We start from the raw sequence: 27,659 nt of genomic DNA on the forward strand, positions 1-27,659 counted from the left end.
ACTTCAGGGAGCCCACAGACTTTGCAAAGCGAAGCAATACTCAGATCTTAACAGTAACAGGATGACTCTGACAAATACACTCTCCCTGAAAGTGACACTCTCCCTGACAGGATTCAATCATGATCTCCATTCTGACAGTTCAAATACCTTATTTTGAGCTCATCAGTGGCTGCTCAAGTAGAACAGTGGCCAGCATTTTAGATTAGGTTGAAATTGTCTGTGTACCTTGTTGGGAAATCTGTGGAGAGAAAAGACTCTTCTATACCTCTTACCTTGTAGGCCAGGTTACACAAGGAGGTGAGGGATTCCTGTTAAGTTCCACGCTGCCAGCCTCTGACAAACTTCCAGTTGTCAGCACGTGTCTTTTTTTACAATGCTTCTGTGGGATTGTGACCAAAAAAGAGCAAAACCCAACTTCTTAACCAGCTCCAGTCCTAGAAAAAACCGCTATCTTTCCTTAGTAACTCGACTCTGAGGAAACCCTCACTAGAAACAGAAACTGTGTGTTTCTCTCTGCTGAATCTTTTTTGGCTTTTATTATGTGTGAGTAGATTCCCTTCTCCATGAAGCATCTGGGATTTTTCTTTTTGTCTTTTTTTTTTTTTTTTTAATCCAAACAGTTAATATCTTTTCATAACATCTGGCAAACAGTCCAAAGGGATAAAGGGTTTACTTATTAGATGTCTCATTAGCTGAAGAGGAATAAATGCAAGATATCTATTCTGCTATATATTCACATTCAGGTACACAATGACGCTTCAACACCTGTGTTTTGCTGTACATGATTCTTCCTTCGCGGGAATGACACACAACTGTTTCCTGCTTTTCAAACCATTCTCCTGTACAGCTTGAAGAAGGGTGCTGTTTTTTTGTTAATACATTGCTCATCAGGTCCTTTACCAGATGCGTGCATGCATTATTTAGTGCATTCCCATGATAGGCATATTTTCTTCTGTTCTTTGGCAACTGCACTGATTTTTGAGAGCTTTTTGAGTTATGTGCTTATAAATCAGCTTTTCCCCTTCATCTACTGCAATTCAATGTACTTGTCAAGTAAGTAGTTAGACTGTAGCAATCACATCATTTTAATTTGTACTAACATACCTAGCAACTGTATTTTACATTTTATGATTGTTTAATATTGAGAGAATATTGGTGTCTTCTTACTCTATTTATCCAGTGTGATTCTGTGTGTGCATTTATCATATATCCTGCAATCCCCCTCACATGCTATCTGCGTCAGTAATATTTCAATTCGCTACACTGAACAAGCTCCAGATGACACTGAATCACAATTGCATTTAGGGGAGACAACTGTCTCACATGCACATGCATGTGATCTGAGACACACAGCTGATCGTGAGAGGAAATGGAAATGGTCCTTCAAAATAAATTCATAAGTTTGATTTAATTGATAAGAAGAGATGTCATCAAAGACCTAAATAGCCATCATCCATACATCCATTATGCAATACAACTTTGAAAAATCAAATATCCTTCATAAGATATATATATATATATTTCACCACAGTTCCTGACAAAAAAGCTGTTGGGAAACAAAACTCTTGAAAGGTAGAGCACCATTTAATTCCAGTTACTAAAACCAAGTAATAAATAGATAGTGCATGGTCACCACCTTTTGTGTGTGAAGAGGGCTTTATGGATTTGCAACCACTGGTCTCAATGAAATGTTGGAATATTTTATGGATGAGAAAATACTAGTGACTAACCACCAAGACAATAAGATGTTGCAGGGATAGAAAGTAAAACTATCTCCCTGTCACACACAGCTGGACATTTGCCACTAGAGCATTACAGTGAGATGGTGCTAACGACACAGACTGCTGTGTTTGGTATCACAACTCCAGATCAAAAAAGCAACTCCTACTTAGTGAATTGAACTGTGTGGATTTGAAACAAATACTTCAAGTTTTCTTTTTTGAGAAGGTTAGTTAATCTTAGAAATAGATGGCAGCTGCCAAGAACAATGAAGTAGATATTGCAGATGTGCTGTTATGGTAAATACTTAGTAAGGGAGAGGAAAATGCTGTTCAAGCAGAGGACTGTGCTTGCGATGCTGGCTGGCTCAGAGCTTGTTTCTTCCGTGCCACAGCCATGCGCAAGGCCTGAAGAATCATGTTCTCGTTGTTCATGATGTTGTAATCAGTCAGCTTCAAGAGTTTGTTGAAATCTTCTGCTTTCAGCGAGACCTCCCTCGTTGAGTATGGAGAGCAGAAACTGGAGATATCAACCTTGCCCAATTCCATTTCAGCAGCGCTACGTGTCATGCCTGTCAAGGGGAACAAAAAAAGGGTGCTTGTATTATCTCAGGAAATTACAGTACTCTGATAGATTATGGGAAGAATAATTTAAAGAGATCACAAATGCCATTGCATGAAGATAAGTGCAGTGCTATGATGCCTGAACAAATGCTATTGAAATTGTATCACTAAATATCATTCTATTGCAAACAGCACCTTCTACTGGCCAGCTCATGGCACATCATTTTATATGGTCACATGCTCAAGTCAACCTACAGGTTGTCAAGTAAAATACATACTAAAGGTAAAAGCAATAAAGATATATAGGACAGGAAGAAGCAGATTGTTAATAGACTTGGAAACTGTTGTGACAACAAAACCTGCACCTCTAATACTAGCCCCAAAATTGCACAGTGACTGTACTAGTTCATGCACTATTGCTTTGATTTTCCAAAATATGCAACCAATACATTAAACAGCAAAAATTGAAAGCACAGTGGCTCTTCATAGAATGATTGTGTACTGGACAGGTAATTTTCCACTAAATCTGACCGTCAGAATACATCATCTGACAAATACTTTTTATTCTACATGATAAGGTAAACTTTTGGAGATCACAAGAAGAAATTAGTTCCCATTCCTCTACTTGCAGAACTTGTTTCTTCTTTCACTGAATTGCATCAAGACTCAGACTTAAAGTTATGACCAAGATTTGACCTGATTTCAAAAATGGTTTGTGTCAAGCCCCTTTGCAGTATATTTCCTAGTAGGACAAGTGAACAAACAATTTTTGGATTGGAGCAGGGGAAAAAAATGTCAAGGGAGTGAGAACATTTATTGGGTCAATAAAATTAAATGGGTACTGTTAACTTACCAGGTGCTACGTATTTTTGGAAGGTGTCATTCACCAATGGAAAATAAAGCAGCAGAGGAGCTCCTGGGGTATCTGCACCATCAAACATGTAGCACTCCTTCAGATTCTTCTCATCGTCCTTCAGGCCAATGCTGGGAAATGGAATTCCCTGCTCCGAGAAGTATCTGCAAGCCTGCTTCAGAGGCTGGTCATGGCCCAACAGCAGCAGCATAAAGAATGGAAAAGATATCCAAGATCAGGCTGCTGCTGAAGCCCAGTAGTTCACACCAAGTTACGCAAAATAGAGTGGTAGCACTGGAGAGCCAGCAATAATGTGAGGACCAGCAGCTACAGATATGTTTTTCTCTTCCCTGAGGAGCTATTTGGAAGTAGTCTTACAGGAAAACACCTAATGTCAAGATGGTAATGAGGGTTTAAATACATACCAAGGCACATTTCTAAAATGAGAATATGATTTAGGAACAGAACAGATTAATTGAAAGCATGTTACAGAGCATCATTAATTAAGTGAGAACTAAGTCAGAAAATTGTAGATCTAAACAAAACTAAATTTTCGGTCCAAGACAGTAAGACTCATAATTACATTATCTGTTTATACAGCAGTGTAACTTGTGAGTTGACCTGAATAGATTTCAGCAAGGTTTTGAGACCAACCTATAACTCAGAATTTTAGAAATAATATGAGATTTCAAAGTAAAATATGTTAGACCTCAAAATAGTACTTCTCAAAACAGTAAAAGCATTCATCAGAAAGCGTATCTCTGATGATCAACATTGTTGAATTATCTAACAAAACACTGAATTACCACCTCAGTTTGTTTGAATTAAGTATTTCCAGAAGACTTATGAGTACAAGAAATAAATGTAATGCGAGGTTTTCAGCTGCAATACAGAGACAAGTATGTCATGTGGAAGCACAATGTAAGAGCATTGAAGTATCTTCCATTTGAAAAAAATGAAAGAACTTGAAGAAAACAACTCCGTGTTTTCTATGGTGCTGTTCAAGGACAGGTTTACAATGCCAACTCTATATTTGGAAGACTAAATCCACATTTTTATGTAGTGAATTCCACTTTCAAAATCTATGTAACCATTTTAACTAAATCAGATTTCTGTTAACATAATAAATGCCTTTAATATCTTGTTACAAGCCCACTATTTATGGGAAAAAAAATCTATTTATTAAAAGAGATAAAAATAAAGATGAAGAAATTCTTCACTCATTAGGTTGTCCTTGAACAGCTAGAAAATCACATATAAAATATATATTAAAGGAAAACTCAGATTAAATTCAGCACCTGAATCATGAAGTTTTTCCAGCTATAGCTGTGCTATTCAATTTTACATATAAATGCAATAGAAGTTGCAGCTCAACAATCATGACTTTACTGTGCCACGCTGTATTTCATTGGTGAAGTGTTTAGGGCTATTTCAAAAGTAGTCAGAGAAAACTAAAGATATTTTCCCCTCTGGAATTTTCATTCTTCTACGGTTTGGAAACAACCTGTTACTAACTTTTGCAAAGTTCCATGTTTTACAGACAATTGTCTGAAAGTTGTGGAAAGCATTACTAAACCAAGACAGTTTTCAGACTACTCACCAAGGTCTGTGATCCACCAGTGTAATTTAAGTGTATGATGAGGTCCACTTTCCGCTCTGGTCTCAAAAGGGGTGGGCAGCTGGTTTCAAAGAAGAAAGCTGCATCTACCAGCTCCAGGTGCTCTGAGTTGCCTCTCAGGTCATTAGGAGAAGCATCTAGCAATGTGTCTAGAGAGTAAAAGATTCAGAGTTATTAGCAAACTTGCAAAAATACATCTGGAAAGCAAAATCCCATCCAGGATTTTCCCTTTGCTTTGGGGTAGAATTCAGCAATCCTAATGCTTCCTTTAGCCTCTTCACTCAAGTTTCCAAACCCATGGACTCCACTCACTCAGCTCTCCTCAAGATGTTTAAATGGCCCTCACTTATTCACAGCCCTGCGCCTGCCCTGATGACCACTGAGGCACATAAGCAGGAGTGCTGTCCACACCTTTCCACTTTGAGAAATGCTCCTGCTGGATGTACTCGTTGTGCATCTGGAAGCCCCTCAGGAAGTTGTGGTACTTGGACACGGCAGGACGGTCCGTCAGGATATCCCGAAGTGTCGTGGAGAGGCCACTCGTAGGAGTGAACATGCATGTAGCCATCTCATATGGCTTCTCAGGCAAGTCAGGTTGTTCCTCTAGAGACACATGGTATAAATGACATGCAATTGAATTATAACCACAGTTAAGAGAAGGCTAGGTGCAAAGAGGACAAAGGGACAGCTTTCAACATTATGTTATTTTTCCCTACACTCTGCTTTGAGTCCTGGTTAATTTCTTAATGAAAATACAAACTTACTTTCATTTTGTAAACCCCAGTTGGCTCTGAGCCTTGTCCAAGCTAAGGCTAGTTTTGGTGGAGTTTGAGCTACCTGATCTACTGGAAGGTGTCCTTGCCCATGGAAGGGAGACTACAACTAGATGAGCTTTAAGGTCCTTTCCAACCCAAACTAGTTTATGATTCTATACTATGATTCTATGCTGACTAAAGGATCATTTTTCTCATTTTCTTCATATTTTTCTATTTTTTCTCAGTACACATTAAAGTAATTCACTTTCCCATGCAAATAAAAAAAAAAAAAAACAACAGGAAAAATCGTTTTATTTATACAATTAAATGAATTACTGCTTTTAGATTCCATCTAGGTTAAATATGAAACTCAAAGCTTACTTTGAAAAGAATAGAAAAATTTGAATATTTTATTTTTAAATTAAATATTTTTACTTTTAAAAAAGGTTTATTCAATTTGATTTGACTGTGGACAGATGAATTCAACAGGAACTTGAAAATGATTTATATAAACCCAAACATAAGAGTTTGGATTTTTTTTTCCAAAAACCTGAGATTTACCTATTTCAGCCACTTTGTCATGAGTCCATCTGTGCCAGAAGTCCTCTGAATTGTCAGCTGCATGCCAGGCATCCAAGAGGTTTTTGGAGAAGATACTACTCCACATTCCTAGGAAGTGGGAGAGGTATAATAAGTACTGATGAGGTGAACATTTTTAAAATTGCCCCTGCTCCTTCCACAGCTGCTCTTTCACTTCTTTCTATTTCTATCCAATCTTCCCAGAGTTCAGTCTCAGCAGTAGAGCTGACTCAGAAGGCAGAATTATTTCAGAAGAAATTTCAAAGGATTTTCCCTTCTGCTGTATTTTTCCTGAAACTCTTTTTTTTATTAATTTTACATTGCCATTTTCCAATTTTCATTTCCCTTTTCATTTGATAAAGAAATCTTTTCAGCCAGCTCCTTCTCTGATTCTCCTCTTTCTTGCCCTATTTATTTCATCTTACCATTTCCATCAGCTTCCACAAAGTGTAGATCTCCAATTTTCAAAGGTTTTGTAAGTTATAGGAAATGGTGGTGCTTCACAAGCACTCACAAAGGCATATAACAACTTTTTTTGTCATTTTAGTTTCATATTATCTTAGTCCAAATGATAAAACCACCTTTGCAGGTGAATGAGTCTCAGGAGACATGCTGAATTTCAGCTGACTGACCCAGTACTTCTGCTGCCACAAGCAGAACAGGTTTCTGGGAACTAATTTCTAGCATCATTAGTATTTGTATGAAAATGTCACTCTCCCAGGCTGTTGAGTCACCTTGCATGAAGCAGATCCGCGACTCAGGCAGCTTCTTCATCAAGCGACCCATGAAGAACTCGCTGCCAAAATCCTCTGCACGAATGAAGGCACCATACTTCAGGAAGCCCACCTCGTACGGTGTGAACTCTACCCACTCTGCCAACACAAGCACCAGCAACGTTAGCTCTGCTACTAAAAACAGTCCAGCTGCTAGACATGGAGTAAGCCTTTCAGGTGCCTGTCCTAGCAGGCAAACTGGCTTAGCACATGCCCTGAGCAAATCCTGCTGAAAGCCATCACTGAACCAGCTATCACACAGTCTACGGGTTTATGAAAGAACAAAGTCAGGGCTACGGGAAAATTTAAATTCTTTACACAGCAATCTGTGTTCTAACTAAAACAAATGTTGATTTCTATTGATTACTGCCTTTAGCCAACCATGAAAAACACACATAAGCAAACATAAAGCCCCAGTGAAACACTTTCTGTAAGAATCTGTAATGTTTCTGAGACAGTATCATGGATCTATATTGTGTTATTAGTCTGAAGTTAATGTCTGAACATGCACACTTACATGCCAGAAGATCATGTAAAATACTGAACTGCTGCTGTCTATCCTGTGGCTGACCAGTTACTCTTTATACCTCTGAACAGGACTTCCCATACCTCTGAACAGGACTTCCCCCAATTTGTCATTATTTACAGCATCCCCATGCTGTATCTCCCCAGGGAAAAACATAGCTCTTTTCCAGAATGGAAATATTACCTCTAAAATCTTTGGTGGCAACTTTATCCTTGACATTGAGAGCAAGGTAGATGGGCAGTGGGTTCTGACCTTGATTCACTGCCTGACGTTGATCAGAAAGTCTGTGGTGGCATTTCTGGATTTGGAAAAAAACCCCAACACATTATTTGAAGACATCAGCTTGTAAATCTGAATAGGGGATATAATTTTCCTGAATTTCCTCCTAAATCTTTGTCCACATGCTTGAATAACAAAGGGCAAGAAAATAATGGGAACGGGAATAATTGCTGTTAAGATAAGCAGCCATGTTTTACATTCAGTTTATGACAGTAGTGGGCTGCTTCACATGCTATTCTAACTTTGCTTTGCTAAATATAAATGAAAAACTATAGCAGGTCTGGATAATTAAGCTGTTATCACATACTTCATCTGTTAAACATATGAGTTCTTTAAGGCCCCATGTTAATGGCCCTTCTTAGTTCAGATATTTTTTTTTAGAACCATATTAAAAGTTAAGATCCACAGACGAAAAATCTGTGAGCTGTCCAATACTAACAACTTATCTTGTATATGAAATGGAGATTTCGAGTACACTTCAGACAAATTAAATTCCAGCAAATTTTACTATGTAACACTGGGGCCAAAAATACAATGTGAAATACACTATGAAATTACAGTATATAATTTTACCTGTTTCACATGGACAAAATAGAAACCACATTTACAGGATTTTAAAATAAAATGGCTATTTCTACAGCTATCATCAGTCTGCTGGCTAATATGAAAAGTTTTGCTTGTGCCATTACAACAATTAGGAATCAGAGGTCCTAAGAGATCAAATCTGAAGTAGTTGAAAGGCACCTGAGAAATCAAAGTTTCTATACCTAAAATGTCTGAGGAACTCTGGATCTGTATACTTTCTCATCACTGTAACACAAATTGCAGTAGCTACATATGTGGTACATCTTCAGTACATTCGAGGTATTGCTGCAGCTAGTGTTAAGCACCGCAGCAATGGAGATATTAAAGCATTGGGCCATAAAAGCCACCCAAGAACCTAAAAAACTTCTTGGACAGCTACAGTGTTAATTAGCATGCTGGTTATTTTAGAGCTAGTCTGAGCATTTCTATGTTACATTCAACAACACTTTAGGCTCCAGTGTAAACATACACTATGTCTCCAAGTTATTAATGTAAATAAGTGGTGTTCTGCCTATATACCAAGTGTCTCATTCTAGGGTTTTAATTTCTTATAAAGGTCATAAAGTCACAAACTTTATGAGAAGAAAGATGTATAGACATTACCCCATCATTTAGCATGGCTTCAATCATGAGCCCCCACAGATCAATAAAAGATGTTTTATGTCCTGCTTGGGTCCTTTGGCTCAGCTCTCTGTAATAATTCCTCAGACTTCTCAAGCAAAAAGCTCCCATCTTACACTTGGCTGCTTGCTTCCGAGCTTCAATAATTATTTCTCCAAGATCCTTACGTGACCAATCAGCGTCTTCATACAGTTTTGTCATTGTCCTGCAAGCAGGAAATACAATGGAGAGTGGAAAGAAATGAAGAAGATGCTTTTGAAACTCAGAGGATACACTTCGCAGACCTTTGAGCACTTACTGTTTTATCCTTAGGTTACTCTTTGAGCTTACTTTGAGCAGAAACAGAAGGCTAAAGTCAATCAGATCTGGAATCCAACACAAGCAGCTACACCAGCCATCTATGTTGTTTCTGTCCAACAGTAAGTAACCATAAAGGATCATTTTGCATAGGATTAAGGACGGCTGCACTTGCAATAAAGTCTCCTCTTCTGGTGAGAGATAAGTCACTTCAATTACAACAAATGTATGATGCATAATAGGCCTTTCATGGGTGACCTTGACATTCACAGACAAAGCTGGAAGTAATAACTCAAGAGATCCCTTTTACCATTGTCGAAATTTAAAACCCTAGACAAAGTATGGGTTTTCTTTAACACCACAAGATCCAAACAGCAATATCAAAATGACTCCTCACCATGTTGTGCCAGAGGAGCCACTGATGTATGAGACACAATCCAGAACATGCAACTTTTGAAGACCCAAGATGCTGCCGTACATGCCAGTAAGTGCTCTTATCCCACATCCTGCTGTGGTCACAGCCACTATAGGGACCTGTTCAACACAGAAAAGGGCAAAAAGAAGGGGTTGAGAAATGGCATTAAAGCACATCCATGTCAAAAGATGACAGATGTGCAAAAGCAACATCCAGACTCCAGTAACACATAAACTAGGGATCAAACAACTGCTCTGGAAGTTATAAATAATACAGGTTGCTGGATATCCCTGTCAGGTATAGTAGAAGATGTAGGCCCTCAGGAAGGATTTTTTTAAGAAACATGGACCAAACCCTTGGTTTGAAGTTCCTTTACATGATCCACTTGAAAGTCAAGTGGAAACAGAGACTTCACTCATCCAGACAGACTGCTGAGCTCTCCAGCTGAGATCAACCTGGCTGCAAACAGTGCCCTGGAGCAGCTGACAGAGGTTCTCATGCGCCATCCAGACTGAGGTGAGAAATCACTCCTCCTCTCCAGGCCTGAGGAAAGGGAGAGAGTAAAGTACTCCAGTAGTGCCTTTCCTAGTTACCTCATGCTCTTGCAGATCTTCCTCCAGATGAAGAACACTTTTCAGTGCATCAGCAACCACCTTCCTCCGGTTTTGCAGGAAATTCTGCTCATCAGTGCACAGGTCAAACCCCAGGCGGGCATCTAGGTTTCTTGCTCTGTAAAACAGACCCTGAGTCCTGAGACCAGGGCACAAATATTGTTATATTATTATTCACCATGGTGAACTCCATTTATGCTTATGTCTGTTTGCAGACCAGCTTGTGTAAATGAGAAACAGTACAGACAGGCCTCTGCTAATTGCTGCAGCTACTAACAAGAATGCAAAAGGGAAGGCAGAGCAGAACATGACATACTGTCCTGGTATGGTAACAAGGTGCCTACAACACATTTCTGGTTTTATTTGCTCATGTAATTGATTTTTGCTGCCATATATGCTTAGAAGTAGATAACCAGTCAACAGGCACTGCAGTTTAGGGAAACAGCTACCATGCCTTTGTATTATTTTGGTTTTATAATACAGAAATCTGATTTCTTTGTGGAGCTGCTCTCTCCACCTGTAGACATAGTAAGTGCACACAAATTGAGATCTACTTATCAAGCTGCACTAACAGCTTGGAAACTTGGAGGAAAAGGTACCCATGATTTAATTCTCCATCACTGAAAAAGGAGAGCCTGGCAAACAAAAGCCTGCAACCCAAAGACAAACACACCTCTGTTTACAACCAAGCTTTCACGGACCCCTGTTGATTTCAAACGAGATTTGTGTAGGTACAAATGTCTCCCAGTTACAGGATCAGGTCTTGCTGGAGACACACTTACCATTCACTTGCCTTTGTGTACAAGTCAATTGTCCTGTCCTGAAAATCGCAATACAAACAGTGTAAGCATGCTCAGGTCATTAATCCTGCACCTTCCTCCCCCACTTCATCTATGAGCTGAGTTTCACTGTCTTTGCAGTTAGCAATGCAGCTGCAGAATCTGACCAGCCATGGTCTGGGCTGTGAGAAACATAATGAGTTCCAATACAGTCTGGGCTGAATAGAAGTGGGCCATTCTCCCAAGCCAGGTGGGCTTAAAGCCCCTCATGTTTTCGTAGCTGAACACCTAAGTCACCCTCCACTTTCTGGGAAGTTTGTTGAAATCTGGACATCTAAACCACAGGCATATGGATGTTCTCTATTTTATCCTCCGCTTCAGGCTCTCCCTTCACAAATATGTCTTGTCATATCCATTACTGTTACCTTGCATACTATGTTGATGAACATGTTAGATATGTCCTGAGGAAATTAGTTTAAACTCAGAACAGGGTTGAGCAGCATGCCTAGAACGACATGCAGAACAAATATTGCATAGCTGCAGAGTGATTGTCATTCACACCTTAGACTGCAGCATTTGTCATTTCTGACAGGAACTGAATCACTGAACTGTAAGACTTGTCACCCACCAGACTGAATATGTCAAACATCAGCCAGTCCATATGCTGGGTTGTTTTTTATTAAGAAAGACTTGTTCTCACCTCTGCTACTGTTATTTTCTCTTGTATAGGAAGTGAGTTCAGAGCTAGAGTCACAGACTCATTCATATCCCTTTCATTTTGACTTGAGATAGACTGGAAAAAAGAGTAAAAAAAAAGTAATGACAGTCAACTATTACACAAAAAAGGGGAAAAAAGGGGGTAAAAGCAGTCTCTCCCACCTCACTCATACATGGACTTAACTAATTCCATGCATATACACATCTGCATGCATACTGAGGTCTCAGAGGCCCCCAGAGAAATACACATCAAAGAGCCAGCTACACATTAGTGATGATAACATACCCGGCTGAGCCGCCTTCGCCGTGATAGAGCCACAGTGAGTGCTGAGTGATTATACTTGATGTAGTGGAACCTGGCTGGGGAGGTCGGGCAGAGGCAGGAGCTCAACGTGTGGATCTGGGTTCCTTCATATGACCCATCCACAGTTAACGCAAACTTTCTCTCTGAAGCAAAGGAGTTTCAAGTTCAGGCTCTTCAAAAAAAGGTGGATAATTTTTCTGCACAGTAATGTAATACATGTCTTTCCTAAGTAATTGTTTTGATACCCAAATTATTGGATAAATAAATGCACACTTAGCCTTTAGGTTTCAGCTTTAGAGCTCATGTCCAGAGCACACCGTATAGCACCTACTGCTATGGCTGCACTGCACTTCCATATATACTCTGGCTGCTGAGTCTACAACTCTATTTATTAGAAAATGATTCACAGCTGATAACAGTTTTGAGGGAAAAAAAGCACTCTCTCTCCTGAAAATCTGGAATTTTCAAAGTACCTCAGCAATAAGACAGCATGCGGTACCAAAATATTATTCTGGTATAATAATAAGGTATTTCGAAAATGTCAGACTTTTCAGAGAAACTGTTTTGGTAGCAGAGGACAGTTCCCTTTGGAACCAGAAAAATCTCAGTCCTTCCATCCTGCTTCGCTTTACTTCAACCTGTAATATTTCTTTTTAAATAATTTCTCACACCTACAAAAATAACGTGTGGTGTTTTGGCTTTCACACAATAACCTCAGATATGTGTTTTCAAGTAACTGAAAAACAGTCTTTATATAGAATGAAATCAACACAGGTTCAAGGTGAAAATACTCTGCAAATCCACACACTCAAAAGTATATAATCATCCTTCAAGAGATTTATCCCACTCAAGCATTTTCAGCCACAGCTAGCAGACTTCTTCACTGAGCTCAACTTTAGTTCAAATGAACCATCCATGTGCTTAAGCAGTTTGCTGGACTGAGGCCATCAGGAAAAGTCAGAGTGAGTTTAAAAATTGCATAGGAGGTAACACAGGTCCACAAGAACAGATTCAACATGGTATCAATGCACTGCTTAAAATGTGCAATGAATGTCTTTGGCGATATATTGAGTGTCATGTTTTACATTGTTATACTGAAAGAAATTTTAAGAAGATAAAATTATAAATTTAGCCGAGTCCTCATTCTATTTTCTATGTCTCTGAATCCAGAAATAACAAGAGTTAGATCCAGTTTAGGCTCAAAAAATAAAATAATCAATTCCTGCACAAATACTTCTAAATATTACAAGCATCTGACACAACTGTAGAGCAAAGTATTTTGTGGGGAAACCAGACCACATGCTCATCACACCGTGTTCTATAATAATCTACGTTTTACCAACTACAGCCTCCTCCGCAGGCCACTGGCATCAGTGAGGTTGTCTTGCATCCTAAATAACGTCAAACCCCAGTGTTCAAGTGTGCCATAAAATAGCACTCAGATTTGCTCTGTAGGTCAGTGAAAGTCTCACCTGTACTGTCCTTCCTCAGCCTCCCGCCATTCACCTGCACATCCAAACAGGAAACTTCACGGGACTGAAAAAGACAACCAGGGCAAGGGAACAAGGTGCTTGTTGTTAGCAGAGCTCTGCCTTGGCTGGTCCCTCAGTCATGTGCAGTACACAGGGCTTCGGGCGTACACCTCAGGGGAGAGATGGTGCCTTACAACCCCTCTACTAGATCTAGGGAAGTGGCATTGGGCTTCCACATGAGAAATCACAGCTCACGTAAAGATGAGGAAAGAGGATGGATCTGCTCACTCCCAGCTTGAGGACCATCCCCAAAGGGCCTGCGGGAGGACTGGCAGCAGGGGAAGGCTCCCTGGGCAGGGTGCTCAGCCAGGCTCTCCCTGGCAGATCCCAGAGGGATGTCTGAGCCCAGCTCAGATTGGGCAGAGATGAGCACTGGTGGCAGCCACAGCTTTTGCAGCTGCAGCCTCTCCCAGCATGAGTCACTTGCATGGATCATGTGGGAAAGCTAGTACTGACACCAGCTTTAGTCTGCCTCTTGGCCAATGCCTTCATGTCACTGTGTGGAGCAACTACCTGGAATCTTTAATACTAGCTTTGCAAAAAGCATTGTTATATGGCAGGGAAAGGATTATGAAATAAAAAGTACCACTAAAACTCCATTAGTAACGATGTTTTCAGGAGGATCCGGACTAAAAGACAAAATGAAAAGCAATCAGTTCAAAACCAGCACTCTCTTTGACCTGTCTGCTTGAGTTTTTTGACCCTGCTTCTATCATAAACTCGTTATCTTTAAAAATCCATCTTTGAACAGGCTGCATGGGCAAACAGCATCAGAAATTGTAGCTGGACATTCAATCCAATTTGCCTCTTACAGGCTTCAGTCTGAAATTTAAACTGTTTATGGAGATCTGCTGAATGCAAGAGCTCCTTACTTATCAGACAGGATCATTTTCACACACTGAAACAAGTTAAAACAGGGATGGCATAATTACACTATTGCCCCATATTGCTCAATTTAAAGCTGGGCAACAGAACTGAAAAGCTGGTGAATTCATCCAAACCCGTAACAAAACAAAACAAAAGAAAAAAAAAAAAAGAAAAAACATTACCATTTACTTTAAAAATCAACAGCAGCACTAGGACTGATTTGCATGCCCATTCTCTCCATTAACTGTACAGTCAGCACAGAAACACAGTAAAAATAAAATCTAGTCTATTTCCACAACTAATCCAGATTTCAAATGCCATTTTCCCCACATTGTTATGACAAAGCAAGCACCTAGGATCTCACAGTCAGGAGCAAGATGGGTTTGAAACTCAGTCTCCTCTGCTGGATGCCCCTTGTAGCCTGGTGAGCGGCAGCCATCAGGGACAACTCTAGGCTCCCACCAACATCTGTGCTAGATTCTCCCTGTGTCTGGATGCCCAGTGTAGACACACATGCATCATGCACTGTCATGCACACCTTCTTCATTAAATGCCTTGCACAAGCAACTCCTGAACACCCAAAGTCCACCTCTATTCTATTCACCCAGCGACAGTGTCAGGGGGCAGCAAGTACAAACTGATGTTTTGTGTCAGCAACATTTTTTCTCTGGCCTACATTTCTGTTGATCATCTATTTGACCTTACGTGCCTGCTCTCCATTGTGAATTCAACCTCCAGCTCCTCTTTTCCCTGCAAAAGAAAATGAAGGCTGTCACTGCAGGTTGGTCCATTTGTGATCAGAGATACCCTAAGGGAATCTGTGCTCTTCAGGGGTCTCTCTATAAAATATTGTCATAAAATCATATAATAGTTAGGGTTGGAAAGGACCTTAAGGTCATCAAGTTCCAACCCCCCTTCCATGGGCAGGGACACCTCACACTAAACCATATCACCCAAGCCCTCATCCAACCTGGCCTTGAACACTGCCAGGGATGAAGCATTTACAACCTCCCTGGGCAACCTATTCCAGTGCCTCACTACCCTAACAGGAAAGAATGTCCTTCTTATATCCAATCTAAACTTCCCCTGTTTAAGTTTGAACCCATTACCTCTTGTCCTATCACTACAGTCCCTAATGAAGAGTCCCTCCCCAGCATCCCTATAGGTTCCCTTCAGATACTGGAAGGCTGCTATGAGGTCTCCACGCAGCCTTCTCTTCTCCAGGCTGAACAGCCCCAACTTTCTCAGCCTGTCTTCATACAGGAGGTGCTCCAGCACCTGATCATCTTTATGGCCCTCCTCTGGACTTGATCCAACAGTTCCATGTCCTTTTTATGTTGAGGACACCAGAACTCCACACAACACTCCAGGTGAGGTCTCACGAGAGCAAAGGGGCAGGATCACCTCCTTCGACCTGCTGGTCACACTCCTTTTGATGCACCTTTTGTTACTGCACATGCAGCAGATTTAATTTTCTTCACATTGTATATGTCATATTTCTAGTGTTCCATGCTAACATCTTATCCATTAGTTTAGACCTTGCAGGACAAATGTAATACATAATCCAGGGCCTCTTGGCAGTTGCTCCCCTTTCTGTAGACATAGGTTGACCCCTCACTGTTTCACAGGAGAGCCACAATTCCCCTTTCCCTTCTCCTACCACAATCTCTCACAGTCCCCACTAATTCTCCTGAAGAGCAAGGCTGGATTTCTCCGATACATCCAAATCATCCTGCCCATCTCCCAGCCCTCAACCACAGCCTGCTCGGGTGTGCCTGGCAACACATGAACATGGTGGCACACCTGACAGTATGAAGCCCAGGATGTTCTGGAGGGTGTGCTTTGGTTTGGTGAAGTCTACACACATAGACTTCATTGCATGCTCAGACATCATCTTTGTCTTTTGTAATTGTGGAGATTTTCTCCATCCTTTGTAGGTTTTGTGCATTATCTTGTTGCCCTCCTAGTTTGGGCGCTAAAGAAAAGGTTCAGGGCTAGGCTGGACAGGGTCTTGAGCAGTCTGGTCTCGTTTGAGGTTTTTCTGCCCATAGGAGAGCATTGGAACTATATGATGTTTCTTTCCACATTTAACCACTCTATGATACTACGAAAATACAGCATGGAGGAGCAGCCTTTCTAAAAGAGTTATTAATTCAACACTCACTCTTGTATTTCTAAGGCCTAAACACTGTCCTTAAAACTTCATTATGAAGTTGTCTCAACCATATGAAGTCAAGACCCGCTGAAAGTTCAGTTATTTTAATAGTTCAGCTATGTAAGCCATGTTATCTTCATTTTCCAAATAAGCTGAATATCACATTGGGTTTGGGGTTTAGGACTGCAGAACATGACGCACAGCTCAGAAACACCAGCTCGAACTGCAGAACTACTGGGGCAAACTCTTGATAGTTCACATCAAGGACAGCAACCAATCAAGTCTAATAACACTGGCTAGCTCTGTAGAAGCAGAACCCAAAACCTGCTGTAATTGCAAAAGTAACACTTGACATCAACCACTGAAACACGTGGACATACTCGGGTGGGTAAATGAATATTAAGAAAGACTTGTATATGGGACTCATGAAAGAAAAGCTGAGATAGCCATATTCTCACCTGACCACATCCCCTTAGCTTTGCCCTTGAATTTTATCCATACCTGTGGATTCAGCTGGAAAGATAGCTGAATGTTTTCTCCCAGCTGGATTTTGGAGACATCAAAGAAAACAGTGAGGAGATGGTCATCTTCAGTTGTGTTGTCCTCATCACAAACTTTAAGCTCCAGAATGTTCTGGGATCAAAAAAACAAACAAGCAAACAGATTAGAAGGTTGAATAAACATGCTACAGGTATTTCATTTTACCTGAAGGAACTTGGGAAAGAAGTTCAAAAATGAAAAAACAGAATTTGTGCAGTTGCTCTCTACAGACCTTATCAGCTATGCAGACAAATACAGACTTACCCAACCATGAAAAGCTAAATATCTACAGTAAGAAAGTGTGAATACTTCATAAGGGAACTCAGAAAGACCTGCAGAGTGAAAGGGTTATATGGTAGTTTTATATCTGGTAAGAATACCCGTTATGGATAGCCATGATCCTACCTTAACCTGGCTCTGTATTGTGAAGTGGAAGGTTTCGTTCCATGTTGGGTTCTTGTTGTTCTGGACTGTCTTGGTGCGGAAATGCTGAACAGAAGCTGTTGGCAGGCTCAGGCTCACATAGCAATCGGACTGGGTAACTGTTGAAGAGAGGTAAAGTGTGAAAGCAATGGATCGGTTAAACATACCTAGTACCCCACAGGGCATTGAATTTTGAAACATAGAACATAGGACAATATGCAGAACGCAGGCAAAGATGCCAGCTAAGGTACCTTAAATCCAGTGCTGGACAACTAGATGCTTTAACTTTTGTGTAAGCCTAGCAGTTTGTTCTGATTGAGAACTATTTCTAATTGCTGGAAAAAACCATAAACATTCAAAATTCACAGTTTCATTGCATTCCTTTTCAAAGACATACATAGGCATTGTCTATTTATATCAGACTTCAAAGGGCTTCCAAAGGTAGGCATAAGCATGCCTTAAAATTTCTGGGGTAGCTCTGGCTACCCCAGAGTTCTGTTCTGGCTACCCCAGAGTACAAGTTCTGCCTTGTCTACTTTCTGGAGCACCCTCTCTAGCACATCTTGCTGCCAGTTCAGGGCAGGCAGGAGCTCATTGTACTGAAGGTTCCCATGAAGCTCCATTGCTGTCACAGAAACCAGGTCTTTCAACAGACTGATCTCAGTCTGCTCTCTTCTCTTCTGTGAAGTTAAAGAAGGGAACACATGCACACCGTAAAGCTCAACAACAGAGCTTTTCAGGGAAAAAAAAATCAATAAAAAAGCTTCTCAAAAATAAAAAACTGATTCTCTGTGGAGATAAATTGCACTTAATCCTCCTTGAAATGGGTTAAAATAAGCACATATAAGCAAAGCTTTGAAATGCTGAACAGTTTTATGGTGCAACATGTACTTTGAGAAAGTCCTGAGGCAAATTTTTCACCCGTAAAGCTGTACAAAAAAATGTTGCTTAATGCCACTATTTTCACCTTCATCTCAGTGCCTCAGCCACAGTGGTAAAGGTTTTTGCAACACTTTATGTGCAGGTGAAAGCTTGCCCATGCTTCCCAGCACAGATACTGCTTCTTTGCACAAGATTGCATTGCTTTGCTGTTTCAATTAGAGACATGTTCAGGTCATAACATTCATCTATTAAGTTTAGTGTTTCCAGATGTAGGGAGGGCTGCTTTAATGTTTTTATTTTCCTTTCTCAGCTGAAGAGACCAGTTGCATAGTTTGTCTTCCCAACTGAGCTCCATCATAGGTTATGGATGTTCAGGGCCAAAGCTGTGATGTGAAACAATGGTTAGCAGCAGTCTGCAGATCTACCTCACCAACAAGCACTTTCAGAGGTCATAGCAATCTGCTCCAAATATGTTTTGTCATCATTATTAGGAAATAAAAGACAAATGTGAATCACGAGATTAAGAATCCTGTGGACCCACACTCAAAAGATCTGGGATGATCACCCTACAGAACAAGATCTGTTAGTTAATGATGACAGCCTACTCTAGTGCCAAAGACAGCATGGGGGAGTATTGCTCATAAATGCCAATCCCATCATTAGCACTGTAGTTCCTCTATTTGTAACGCCACCTACTCAAGCATTCTTACCATTGCATAGCAGACACACCTTCATCTGCATAGACTTGTGTCTTGTCCCACTCAGTTTTACTGGTAGACCTAGCTTTGGGAAACAGAGTAATCAACTTGGCCCTTTATCGCACTCCTATGTAACTGAAGGATTAACAAAGCCAGACTTTATTTTTTCCCCTGAGTCCCCTGAGACATAAATCACTTTTGTTCGAGTAATTGAATGAAAAAAGAGTAACTTTGATGAAGGTAATTGTGGTTTATACAAAGATAAATTAATTCTAAAAAAAATATCAAAGCATATGGAAATGACCTGAGCTTCTAACAGTCCTAATAGCGCCTAAACTTCTGTGTGCATACAGGAAATATCCATATATAAATACTTTTTGGCTCTTGGGAAGTCCAGCTTGATATTAGTACAGACTGCTGTCAGCTCTTGTCCCCACTAGGAGGAAGGTCAGAAATGGCCAAATGCATGCCTGTGAGTGATCCAAAGTATATGCCACTGACATTTCCCCTATAGCAATACATGCACTGACTTTGTCTGTTGCAAAGAACAATGTATTATTTCAAAACTATATCAATTTTGTTTCATAGGTGATCACTTTCTGCTTTTGCACTGTATCGTATGCCTTTAAGAAATAACCACTTAGACAGCAGAGCCCTGACCTCATTTAGATCTCTGACTTTCACTGTGGGACTTCTGACACCACCACTAAACAATCATGGTTCCCTCTTCCCTTCTGCAAAACGTGTTTGGTGATGCCTTTTGCACTTCAGAGGTGTCCCCTGAAACCTAATTACCCCTTGTTCATGACGTATTTTCCAGGTGTTGTGAGAGGAAGGCACTTACAACACCCAGAAACCTTTTTTACATATCTCAGATACCTCAGGACCACAGTCTGCCCAACCAGCTCCAGGTACAAGCAGATGTGAGAACTGGCACTCCACAGCACATCCTGTGCCCTAGCAGGTTGGTCACACCACAGTATCCCATCGCCTTGTATCAAGTGCCTTTCCACATACACACACAAGGTTCCCATTGCCATCCACATGCAAGCAAATCATCATTACCCTGGTACGTAAGCCTAACCATCACCTAACTACAGCAATTATGCTCAAACATGATACACACCACAGAGCTTCGCAGCAGGGACCTGTCATGTCCCTCCCCTTGACCACAACACGTGAGCAGCCGTCAAACATGCTCAGGGTGGCAGCCATGGTATCACTGTGGGGCAATATCCTGCCAAAAACAGGTGTGGCAGTAGGTGTTTATGAAAGCACTGTCTCTTCATCCAGTTATTACACTAAGTGTCTAATTATCTTCCAGGATAATAGCAGGACTGGATTGTAATTGTGTTGTACCATTAGAAAGCATTACAGTAACATGACCCATGCTGCATCCCAAAATGCAGGGCTCAAGCTAACATCTTGTTCTTGTTCAAGCTAAAAATCTTGGTCTTGGTTCAAGCTAACATCTCACCTGCCTCATAGACAACTCAAATTCAAACAGGACTAAATGAAAATGGTTTCATTTTAATTCTACACCTTTTTGATGCTAACAGAAGCAACCTCCAGGCAACTTGTAACCTGGACAGAAAACTGGATGTCATTCTCCTCTTGGACTGCCTTTAAGTGCTCACATTGATATTATTTCTAGGGGCTAGATTTTCTTCATGACTGTTAGGGTATAGTTATTATTGTGCTGAAAGGATCTGAACCAAGAATGTGGTCTCAAACACCGTTTGCCCACATCATTTCCCTCATCATGTCTCCCTGCACTTGGATCCATCCATGTCACAAATCATAAACTATCAGCACCAGCTGAGAAAAGCGTTTTTCATCTTCTTCCCACACTGGAGCTGAGCAGAGATTCGGCTGAGGGTGGGTGGACAGTCAGGCAGTGTTCTTTTCTAGAGTGGTGAATATTAGATAATTTTGATCACTGGAACTTTTAATATTATTTTTAAAATAAATAAAAAATCATTTTTTTATTTAAATATTTAATTTTAAAGAAATTAAAATTTTGGGATGCAGCATGATGTTTTTTCATCATGGGTCATGTTACTGTAATGCTTTCTAATTTTAAAGAAATAAAACATCTCCCTTCTCAAGGTCCTTCACAGACTGCCAGAATTCATTCAGTCCTGGAAGACCAGTTCCTGCTTCCAGGAAACACTCGACATTTACTTCCTAAAACAGCTAAACAGCAGTAAAAACCTTTCACACTCTCTCCCACCCTGCCCTTTACATTGGGTAGAGCACCCTCCAAGTATCTCTACAACAGTATCACCAGTCTCATTTACATCCCTGTTTAAAACTTCTGTTTGCTGAGATCTAGCTAAATAACCTTACTTCCTCCCCCCCCCCTTTTCTCCTTTTATCAGTCCACATCCTCTTATTTTATAATGAGATTTCAAGCAGCACCTAGAACAATAGGCTGTTGGTGAGTAACTGCAACTGCTTAAATGGTGAAGTAAGCAATGAATAATGATGAAACAATAACAACAGGGCAAGAACAGAACACCAGAGGAAGCCTGCAGGTTCCTGCAGTGAGTATCACATTGGACCATAGCTCCTCAAACAGTAATGTATTTCACTGACTGCTTCTTTTGAGGATCTCAAAAGCCTAACGATGAACTGTTACTGCAATCGCAAAATATGGGTTTCAATAAAAATTTGAACCATACTTAATAATTTTATAGCATATTGTACCCAAAATAAAATAAGCCTTATATTAAAAAAGACCAATCTTGGAATTTTCCAGAATTAACAACCCTAATTAAAAAAAAAAAAAACTTAAAAAAAAAAATCATTTTCTTATTAACAAAATGCTGAAGAATATTGTTAACTCTACATCAGTCAAAGGTCTCTCTAACCCAGGACCCCCAGGTCTCTTGGATGTTTTCAGGAAGCAGTGACTGATGGCTTAAAATTCCTCAGCTCGGCGCTCTCACGCCGTTACCTGTTTTAACCATTTTGTTTAAACCTTTGCAGTCTGCTTTGTTTTCTTTGTCATTTGTTAACTTCACTTTATGATTTTATTTTTCTCCAGTATCTTGTACTTTAGCTTCTTTATCTTTTTTGGGGAAAGATCCTTGTTCCTCTTACAGATGAACACCAGTGCCAGAGGAGAATACACCCCACATTTAGCAGTGGGTGTCTAAGGAAGAGTAAAAGAGGACAGGCAACGTATAATGCTCTCAGCCTTCACAGTTTAAGATTCATACACTTCCTAAGCCAGACTTCACTGGATTTTTCTTCTATTAACTTGTTCAGTCTCTACCTGGAGCTCACGAACTTTTGGCATCAGTGGTCTCCTGCCATGGCGGTTTCCCAAGCTGTACCACGTGCTGCAAAAAGACATGTACTTCTGTTCTAGAGCTATAGTGATTGCTCAAGGACTGAGAGAGGCTGAGCTTGAAATCTGTGATATTCTTCAGAGAAAGCCATGTTCTTAAGGGTGGATTGTATTGGTGCACATCCAAGTCTCACCCCACCAAGGAGTCAGGATGCAGATGGGATACACACCCAAATCTGGGAACTGGCAAGTGTTCAGAGGTCCAGAATATCAAGAGCCCCAGTGAGCCTGATGGGGACATAGGCGTGCTCAGTGGGAAGGGGGAATGTGAAGAACACAAACAAGGCCATAGTTTCAAAGGTTCTATCAATGCTATCAGCTATGCATCAGTGCACAAATGGAAATTAGTGTTATAATATACACACTGATGGGTCAGTGGGAAGAAGAGACGGCACAGTGCAAGGGTGCACTAAAAAAAATATCCAGATTTGAAAAGCAGAATGAAAATTTTCTTAGATAAAAATACTATCTTATGCACTGAACATCCATTCAAGGTGCTGTATTATGTATTCCATGGGAGATGTTAGTGAAGCTTTGAGAGTCTATTGTTAGGGATCAATTTTCCCATCTCTATTACCTGGAAAATTAAGCAGATAGACCAATAATGAAGTTAACTTGCAGTAGCAGATTGAGAAATATAAACACTAGGTAAATATTAAACAAAGTGAAACAAAACCTCAATAGAAACCTAGTGCAAGAAGTGATCATGACAGGAGAAAATAAAAAAAGGGGATTGACTTCAGAAAGAAAAGGATGGGCACAATTGACGACAGACAGAATGAGCTGATTTAAACTGTTAAAAATCTGTAAGATGCATGAGAAATAGGTGACACCTCCCAGCGTATTCTATCTAGAAAAGTTTGCAGGAAAAGAAAAATGACAAAAACAGCTGTGAAAAGGAAGAATGAGAAGAAAAATAATCAGTGTTAGGAAAATAGTACTCTAAAGAAGTCTACATCACTGGTGACTGAGGTGCACATGCTCCTGGGTTTCCTAAGCCTTTGTCAAGCTAATCTCTAGGGAACTGTTAATATGACTGAAACATCTCAACAATATTCTCCCAGTTTTACACACAAGCCAGGAAAATTTTGTACAAGTGGTACATTTTTTTGTAAGTTTCCCATTTTTCTGCCTCTCAGTGAAAGTCTCATACAGTTACCAACATGTAATTTGGACTTTCACATTGCTGGTGAGTTTAACCAGAGGTTAAATTAATTTATTACAATACTTGAAATATAGGATTATATTTTATAGTCAAGAGTGTCTCATCAAAATATGTGACTCTTGCAAGTCTGGCTGCATAGAAAACTAAGTCCTGAAATGTTTTAAAAGCAGATCTTTCTGATAAATGCAATGGCAAATCTTCAACTCAGCAAAATCAAATGTTCCTGGAATTAAGAAGCTGTCATTCAAAAACAGATCCAGCAATCAAGCATAAACAAGGCAGTAGGATTCTATGATTCTATGATGTTCTTTTCCTCCATGATGAAAGTACCCACAAGCAAAGCATTCACTTTTTGCAACTGTTAGTTTTGGTTTGTTTGTGAAAATTTTTTTCCCCTCAATATTTTGACTGATACTGCCATTTCAAACAGATGATAGCTTGGCAATATTGGCAGTGAATGTCTGCTGTTCTGTTTTCAAGTCAACATCCAGAATATGCTTTACAGTGTAAGACAAAAGAGCCTCAATCTTGAAAGCCAGTGCTGTGGCTTTACTATTGCTCCAGACCCTCTGCCATGCTCCGAAAGCACCTTTGTTATTCAGACTGCTCCTTTAAGCAGCTTTACAGGGTGGTGGGATGTGTCTTGGACTATGAAGCAGAAATGCCTGAGCATTTCAGTACGTGTCCCTTGCCATAGAAGCTTTCTAGTGCAGAGAAGAACAGCACCAAAACGTAGGAAACACCCTTCAGAATATAAACTGTTTCAAGACATGATATAAATAGAAAGCATTAATCTAGATAAGAAAAAGCTGAAGAGGAAGTTTGGTAAGCTCATTATCAGGCAAATGGTTTAATAAAACGTGGTTTTGTGGGGAGGTATCTAAAGGATGCAGTTTGCCACACCTTTGCTTTCAATTCAGAGTGCACATTTGTACCTTCAGTTAGGTTTTAGCTGTAGCAAGAGATTTCTTTCCAGGCTATAACTGAGCTTCAAATCTCCTTTCTGCACTTTAAATGTAGTCCAGTAGGAAGGTTCATACAGATCCTTCTTCCCTATACATTCAGCAACAACAAAGCATCTTACTTCTCTTCGATAAAAACTGGAGTAAGAAACTCCTTATATACCTTTGTTATCTAAAGAAACCATAGCAGAACTCAAAACAAATCACTTTGGAAAGGCCCAAACAAATGACTTGCCTTACATCATTTTAACTGAAGAAATTCATTTTGGTCTGGTTCCTAGAGAAAATTGCTAGATCTAGACCTTCTTATTTGTGTAAATGAATGAATGTAAGACAATCAGCCATCTCCTTAGAGTGGAGGTGACTGTCATTCACATTTTTTCTAGTGCTTTGCAGTTCAGATATTTATGGAGCATTAATAAGCTTGTACGTAACTGTTATTCCTGGACATTTTCTAAAAGCAATAAAGAACAGAAAAAGCTGACACTGTGAGCCCCCAGCCAAGTTTTGAAACATGGCTGTTCCCATGGCTGAATCAAATTTGACAGTCAATGAGCAATGTCAAGTATGCAGTCCTGAGCTCACATAAAATATTCTGCAATAGGCCCAGGGATGCACAGGATGGACGTTACTGTAAGAAGGAACCATAGGAAGAAGTGTCCCATCTAAACTTCTTATAGACTTTTCTGAGGATAAAAATACCTTTCTTTGAAGACTCATATGTGAAACATTTTATGCATTCTGTGCAAACACCTGAACTACAACTCGTGGCTAGACTTTTTCACTGGCAAAGATAAAATAAATAATATCTTCCACCTATGCTATCTCATCTTCAGCATACTGCAGTTATGCATCCTGTCTCTCTTCTTTTATAAATACTCTTCAGTGTTTGTGATACTTGCTTATATTCCAACATGCATTCTGATGCTCCAGGGTTATAGCAGAGATACTCACACAAATCTGCTTTCCTGGCATTTTTCATCCGTATGATTTTTACAGTGAGCAAGTTGCATGGAGAGGGTTCTGTCTGTTGAACAGCATGCAAAAGGTGGGGGATGAGCATGAAGGGAGAAAGAACAGAAGCACAGTCAGAGATAGCATTGAATTAAGTGTTACAGTTCCAACAATCCAAGACATTTCTCAACTGAAGTTCTTTCTTTTGCATTTTCTTCTCCTTCATCCTAGGTTTGCAGCCAGGTGTGGCCAGAGAGCCAAAATGTACATTCCACCACAAACCAAACATCTGATGTCCTCCATTTTCCATTCTGAAGAAACTTGTGGTAACCCTTGACCTGAGATGTCTGACTATTGCAACCCAACAAGAAATGTATGATAGTGAGCCTTGCAGTGTTATTAATACAGCTGACACACACGCATCTCAATCTGCGTGAATGCAAAGGATGTTAAATATATTCACTGTATTTCACAACAAATAGCAGACAATCTAGCAGGGCAGGAATTAGTAACAATATCATGGTGTAATGGTGCTGCTTGTCAGCTGGTTTATAACTATATCACTACATTGTTATGTTTGAGGTAGAGCGGTCCCAGGCAATGAGGACCTGAAAAGTGTCTTCCAGAGACCTATCCCAAACTTCTCAGTAGGGGGAAGTGAAAGCAAGAATTCTGTAATTATTTCTCTCTGAGTAATTCAGCCCATCCAATCTCCCCTTTTGCAAAAGTCACAGGGAAATATCAATGGAAATCTTGGGAAACCACCTAGCCATAAGTGGTTACCAAATCTGCCAGGAAACTGGCTCGATTTTGTCATTCTCTCCCATCCTATGCAAGGATCAGACAAACATGGCGTTTAATAAACAGTACGGGGTCTGAAGCTGAGGTACTTTGTTCCCTAGATAATTGTTTTTTTAAAGGAATAAAAGGAGGGAAATCTGAACATTTAATGCTCTAAATTAAAAAAACAAAACAAAACAAAAATAAAAAAAAAAACCACATAAACCAACATCCAAACCAACAAAAACAAAAAACAAACAAACACAAAGAAGAACAAATCACCCCACCAACAACCAAGAGGAGCAAAAAAGAAAGAGCAAAACTGCACAGTGATGCAACAGTTCAAGCACTCTACCTATAGGGCAGGGAATATCACTGCAACAAGCACATAGGTTAGTATATAACAATGTGCCACCATTCATTCCCTTATGCCCCAAACCACCCACAAATGTTAAAAGAGCTGTATTTAATACATCACATAATATTAGTTTCCTGGCTTTCCCAATGAACTCACTGTCATTTGTGACATGTCCTTATATTCCCTCAATAGGTTGTTTTGCCTCGCCCAGTTGGATGGAAGTGAAGGACAACAGCAATGTATAAAAAGATATATCTTTTTTTTATTTTACTTAGGAATTTTCAAAGTAGTTAAATTACTGCAGCATTAAAATCCTTCCATTCTTCAAGGCCAAAACACAAAGCAGGCACAAAAACCCAGGCAAAAGCCCCACTTTGCTCTCAGCCTTGCTGCTGAAGAAGTCTCAGAGCTGAAAGTATAGGAGGCATAACATCATCCTACAGCAGGTACCCCCTGCCATCAAAGGGCTGTCTACACAACTGATCACAGAGCCTCCCTTTTCTTTCCTTACCTGGCTTTTACTGAAGAATAACCCCATGGTGGACTTTTCCGCGTCTGAACCAGGTGTGAAACGTGCAGTGGATGGGTTCAGAGGACTCTCAGCCAGGCAGCTTCTTGTGCTTTAAGCTGCCAGGAGCAGCAGGCAGATGTGTTAGTGCCTGACTCAGAGCCACCTCACCCCAACACCACTGCTTGAGCAATTCCAACTCCTCCTCCTGCCCGGGAGGTGAGTGTGTGCTGCGCACCTGCACCAAGGCACAGACACCCAGGCTCCAGCGCTGCAGAAACATGGTCTTTGTAGCTGCAGTGGGGAGGACATCAAGACCTGAAAGGGATTTCCCTTCACAGTTATGGGCACTGAGAAAATACTTTATACTTTTAAGCATCCCCAACACTTCTGGAGGAGGCCACGGTACCATTGCACAGTGGAGGGCTGTCAAACTTCAGCTCCCTGTATGGAGGTGGCTGATGCCAGCCAGGGTCCATCTGGCTG

At 40.3% G+C, this 27,659-nt stretch overlaps 1 protein-coding gene across 1 annotated transcript; it reads right to left on the minus strand.

Annotated features, from left to right (window-relative positions):
• Positions 1–1,911: 1,911 nt before the first annotated feature.
• LOC133207147 (cytosolic phospholipase A2 epsilon-like) lies at positions 1,912–27,203 on the minus strand. The gene is made up of 20 exons (XM_061343803.1): positions 27,177–27,203; positions 25,528–25,600; positions 17,494–17,630; positions 17,050–17,181; positions 15,103–15,143; positions 14,113–14,155; positions 13,467–13,530; positions 11,977–12,137; positions 11,674–11,766; positions 10,977–11,014; positions 10,177–10,333; positions 9,566–9,702; positions 8,854–9,076; positions 7,570–7,684; positions 6,822–6,959; positions 6,070–6,177; positions 5,165–5,356; positions 4,736–4,902; positions 3,136–3,319; positions 1,912–2,290 (listed from the first exon to the last, which is right to left on the minus strand). The coding sequence occupies exons 1-20, from the start codon at positions 27,201–27,203 to the stop codon at positions 2,052–2,054; spliced, it is 2,469 nt and encodes an 822-aa protein (XP_061199787.1). The 3' UTR covers positions 1,912–2,051.
• Positions 27,204–27,659: the final 456 nt, after the last annotated feature.

The sequence above is a fragment of the Neopsephotus bourkii genome, unplaced genomic scaffold (genome assembly GCF_033783945.1).
Source record: "Neopsephotus bourkii isolate Nb327-2 ecotype Australia unplaced genomic scaffold, CSIRO-AGI_Nbou_v1 NB_1825, whole genome shotgun sequence".
Classification (NCBI taxonomy): Eukaryota; Metazoa; Chordata; class Aves; order Psittaciformes; family Psittacidae; genus Neopsephotus; species Neopsephotus bourkii.

What these genes read in the sequence shown, in the direction of transcription:
- LOC133207147 (XM_061343803.1), bottom strand. Translation starts at nt 27,203, where the DNA reads ATGGGGTTATTCTTCAGTAAAAGCCAG. An exon ending in GAATTCACAATGGAGAGCAG is followed by an intron (nt 14,156 to 15,102) that starts GCACGTAAGGTC and finishes TTTGTCTTTTAG; the next exon opens with TCCGGATCCTCCTGAAAACA. An exon ending in AAGATCTGCAAGAGCATGAG is followed by an intron (nt 9,703 to 10,176) that starts GTAACTAGGAAA and finishes TGTGTTGAACAG; the next exon opens with GTCCCTATAGTGGCTGTGAC.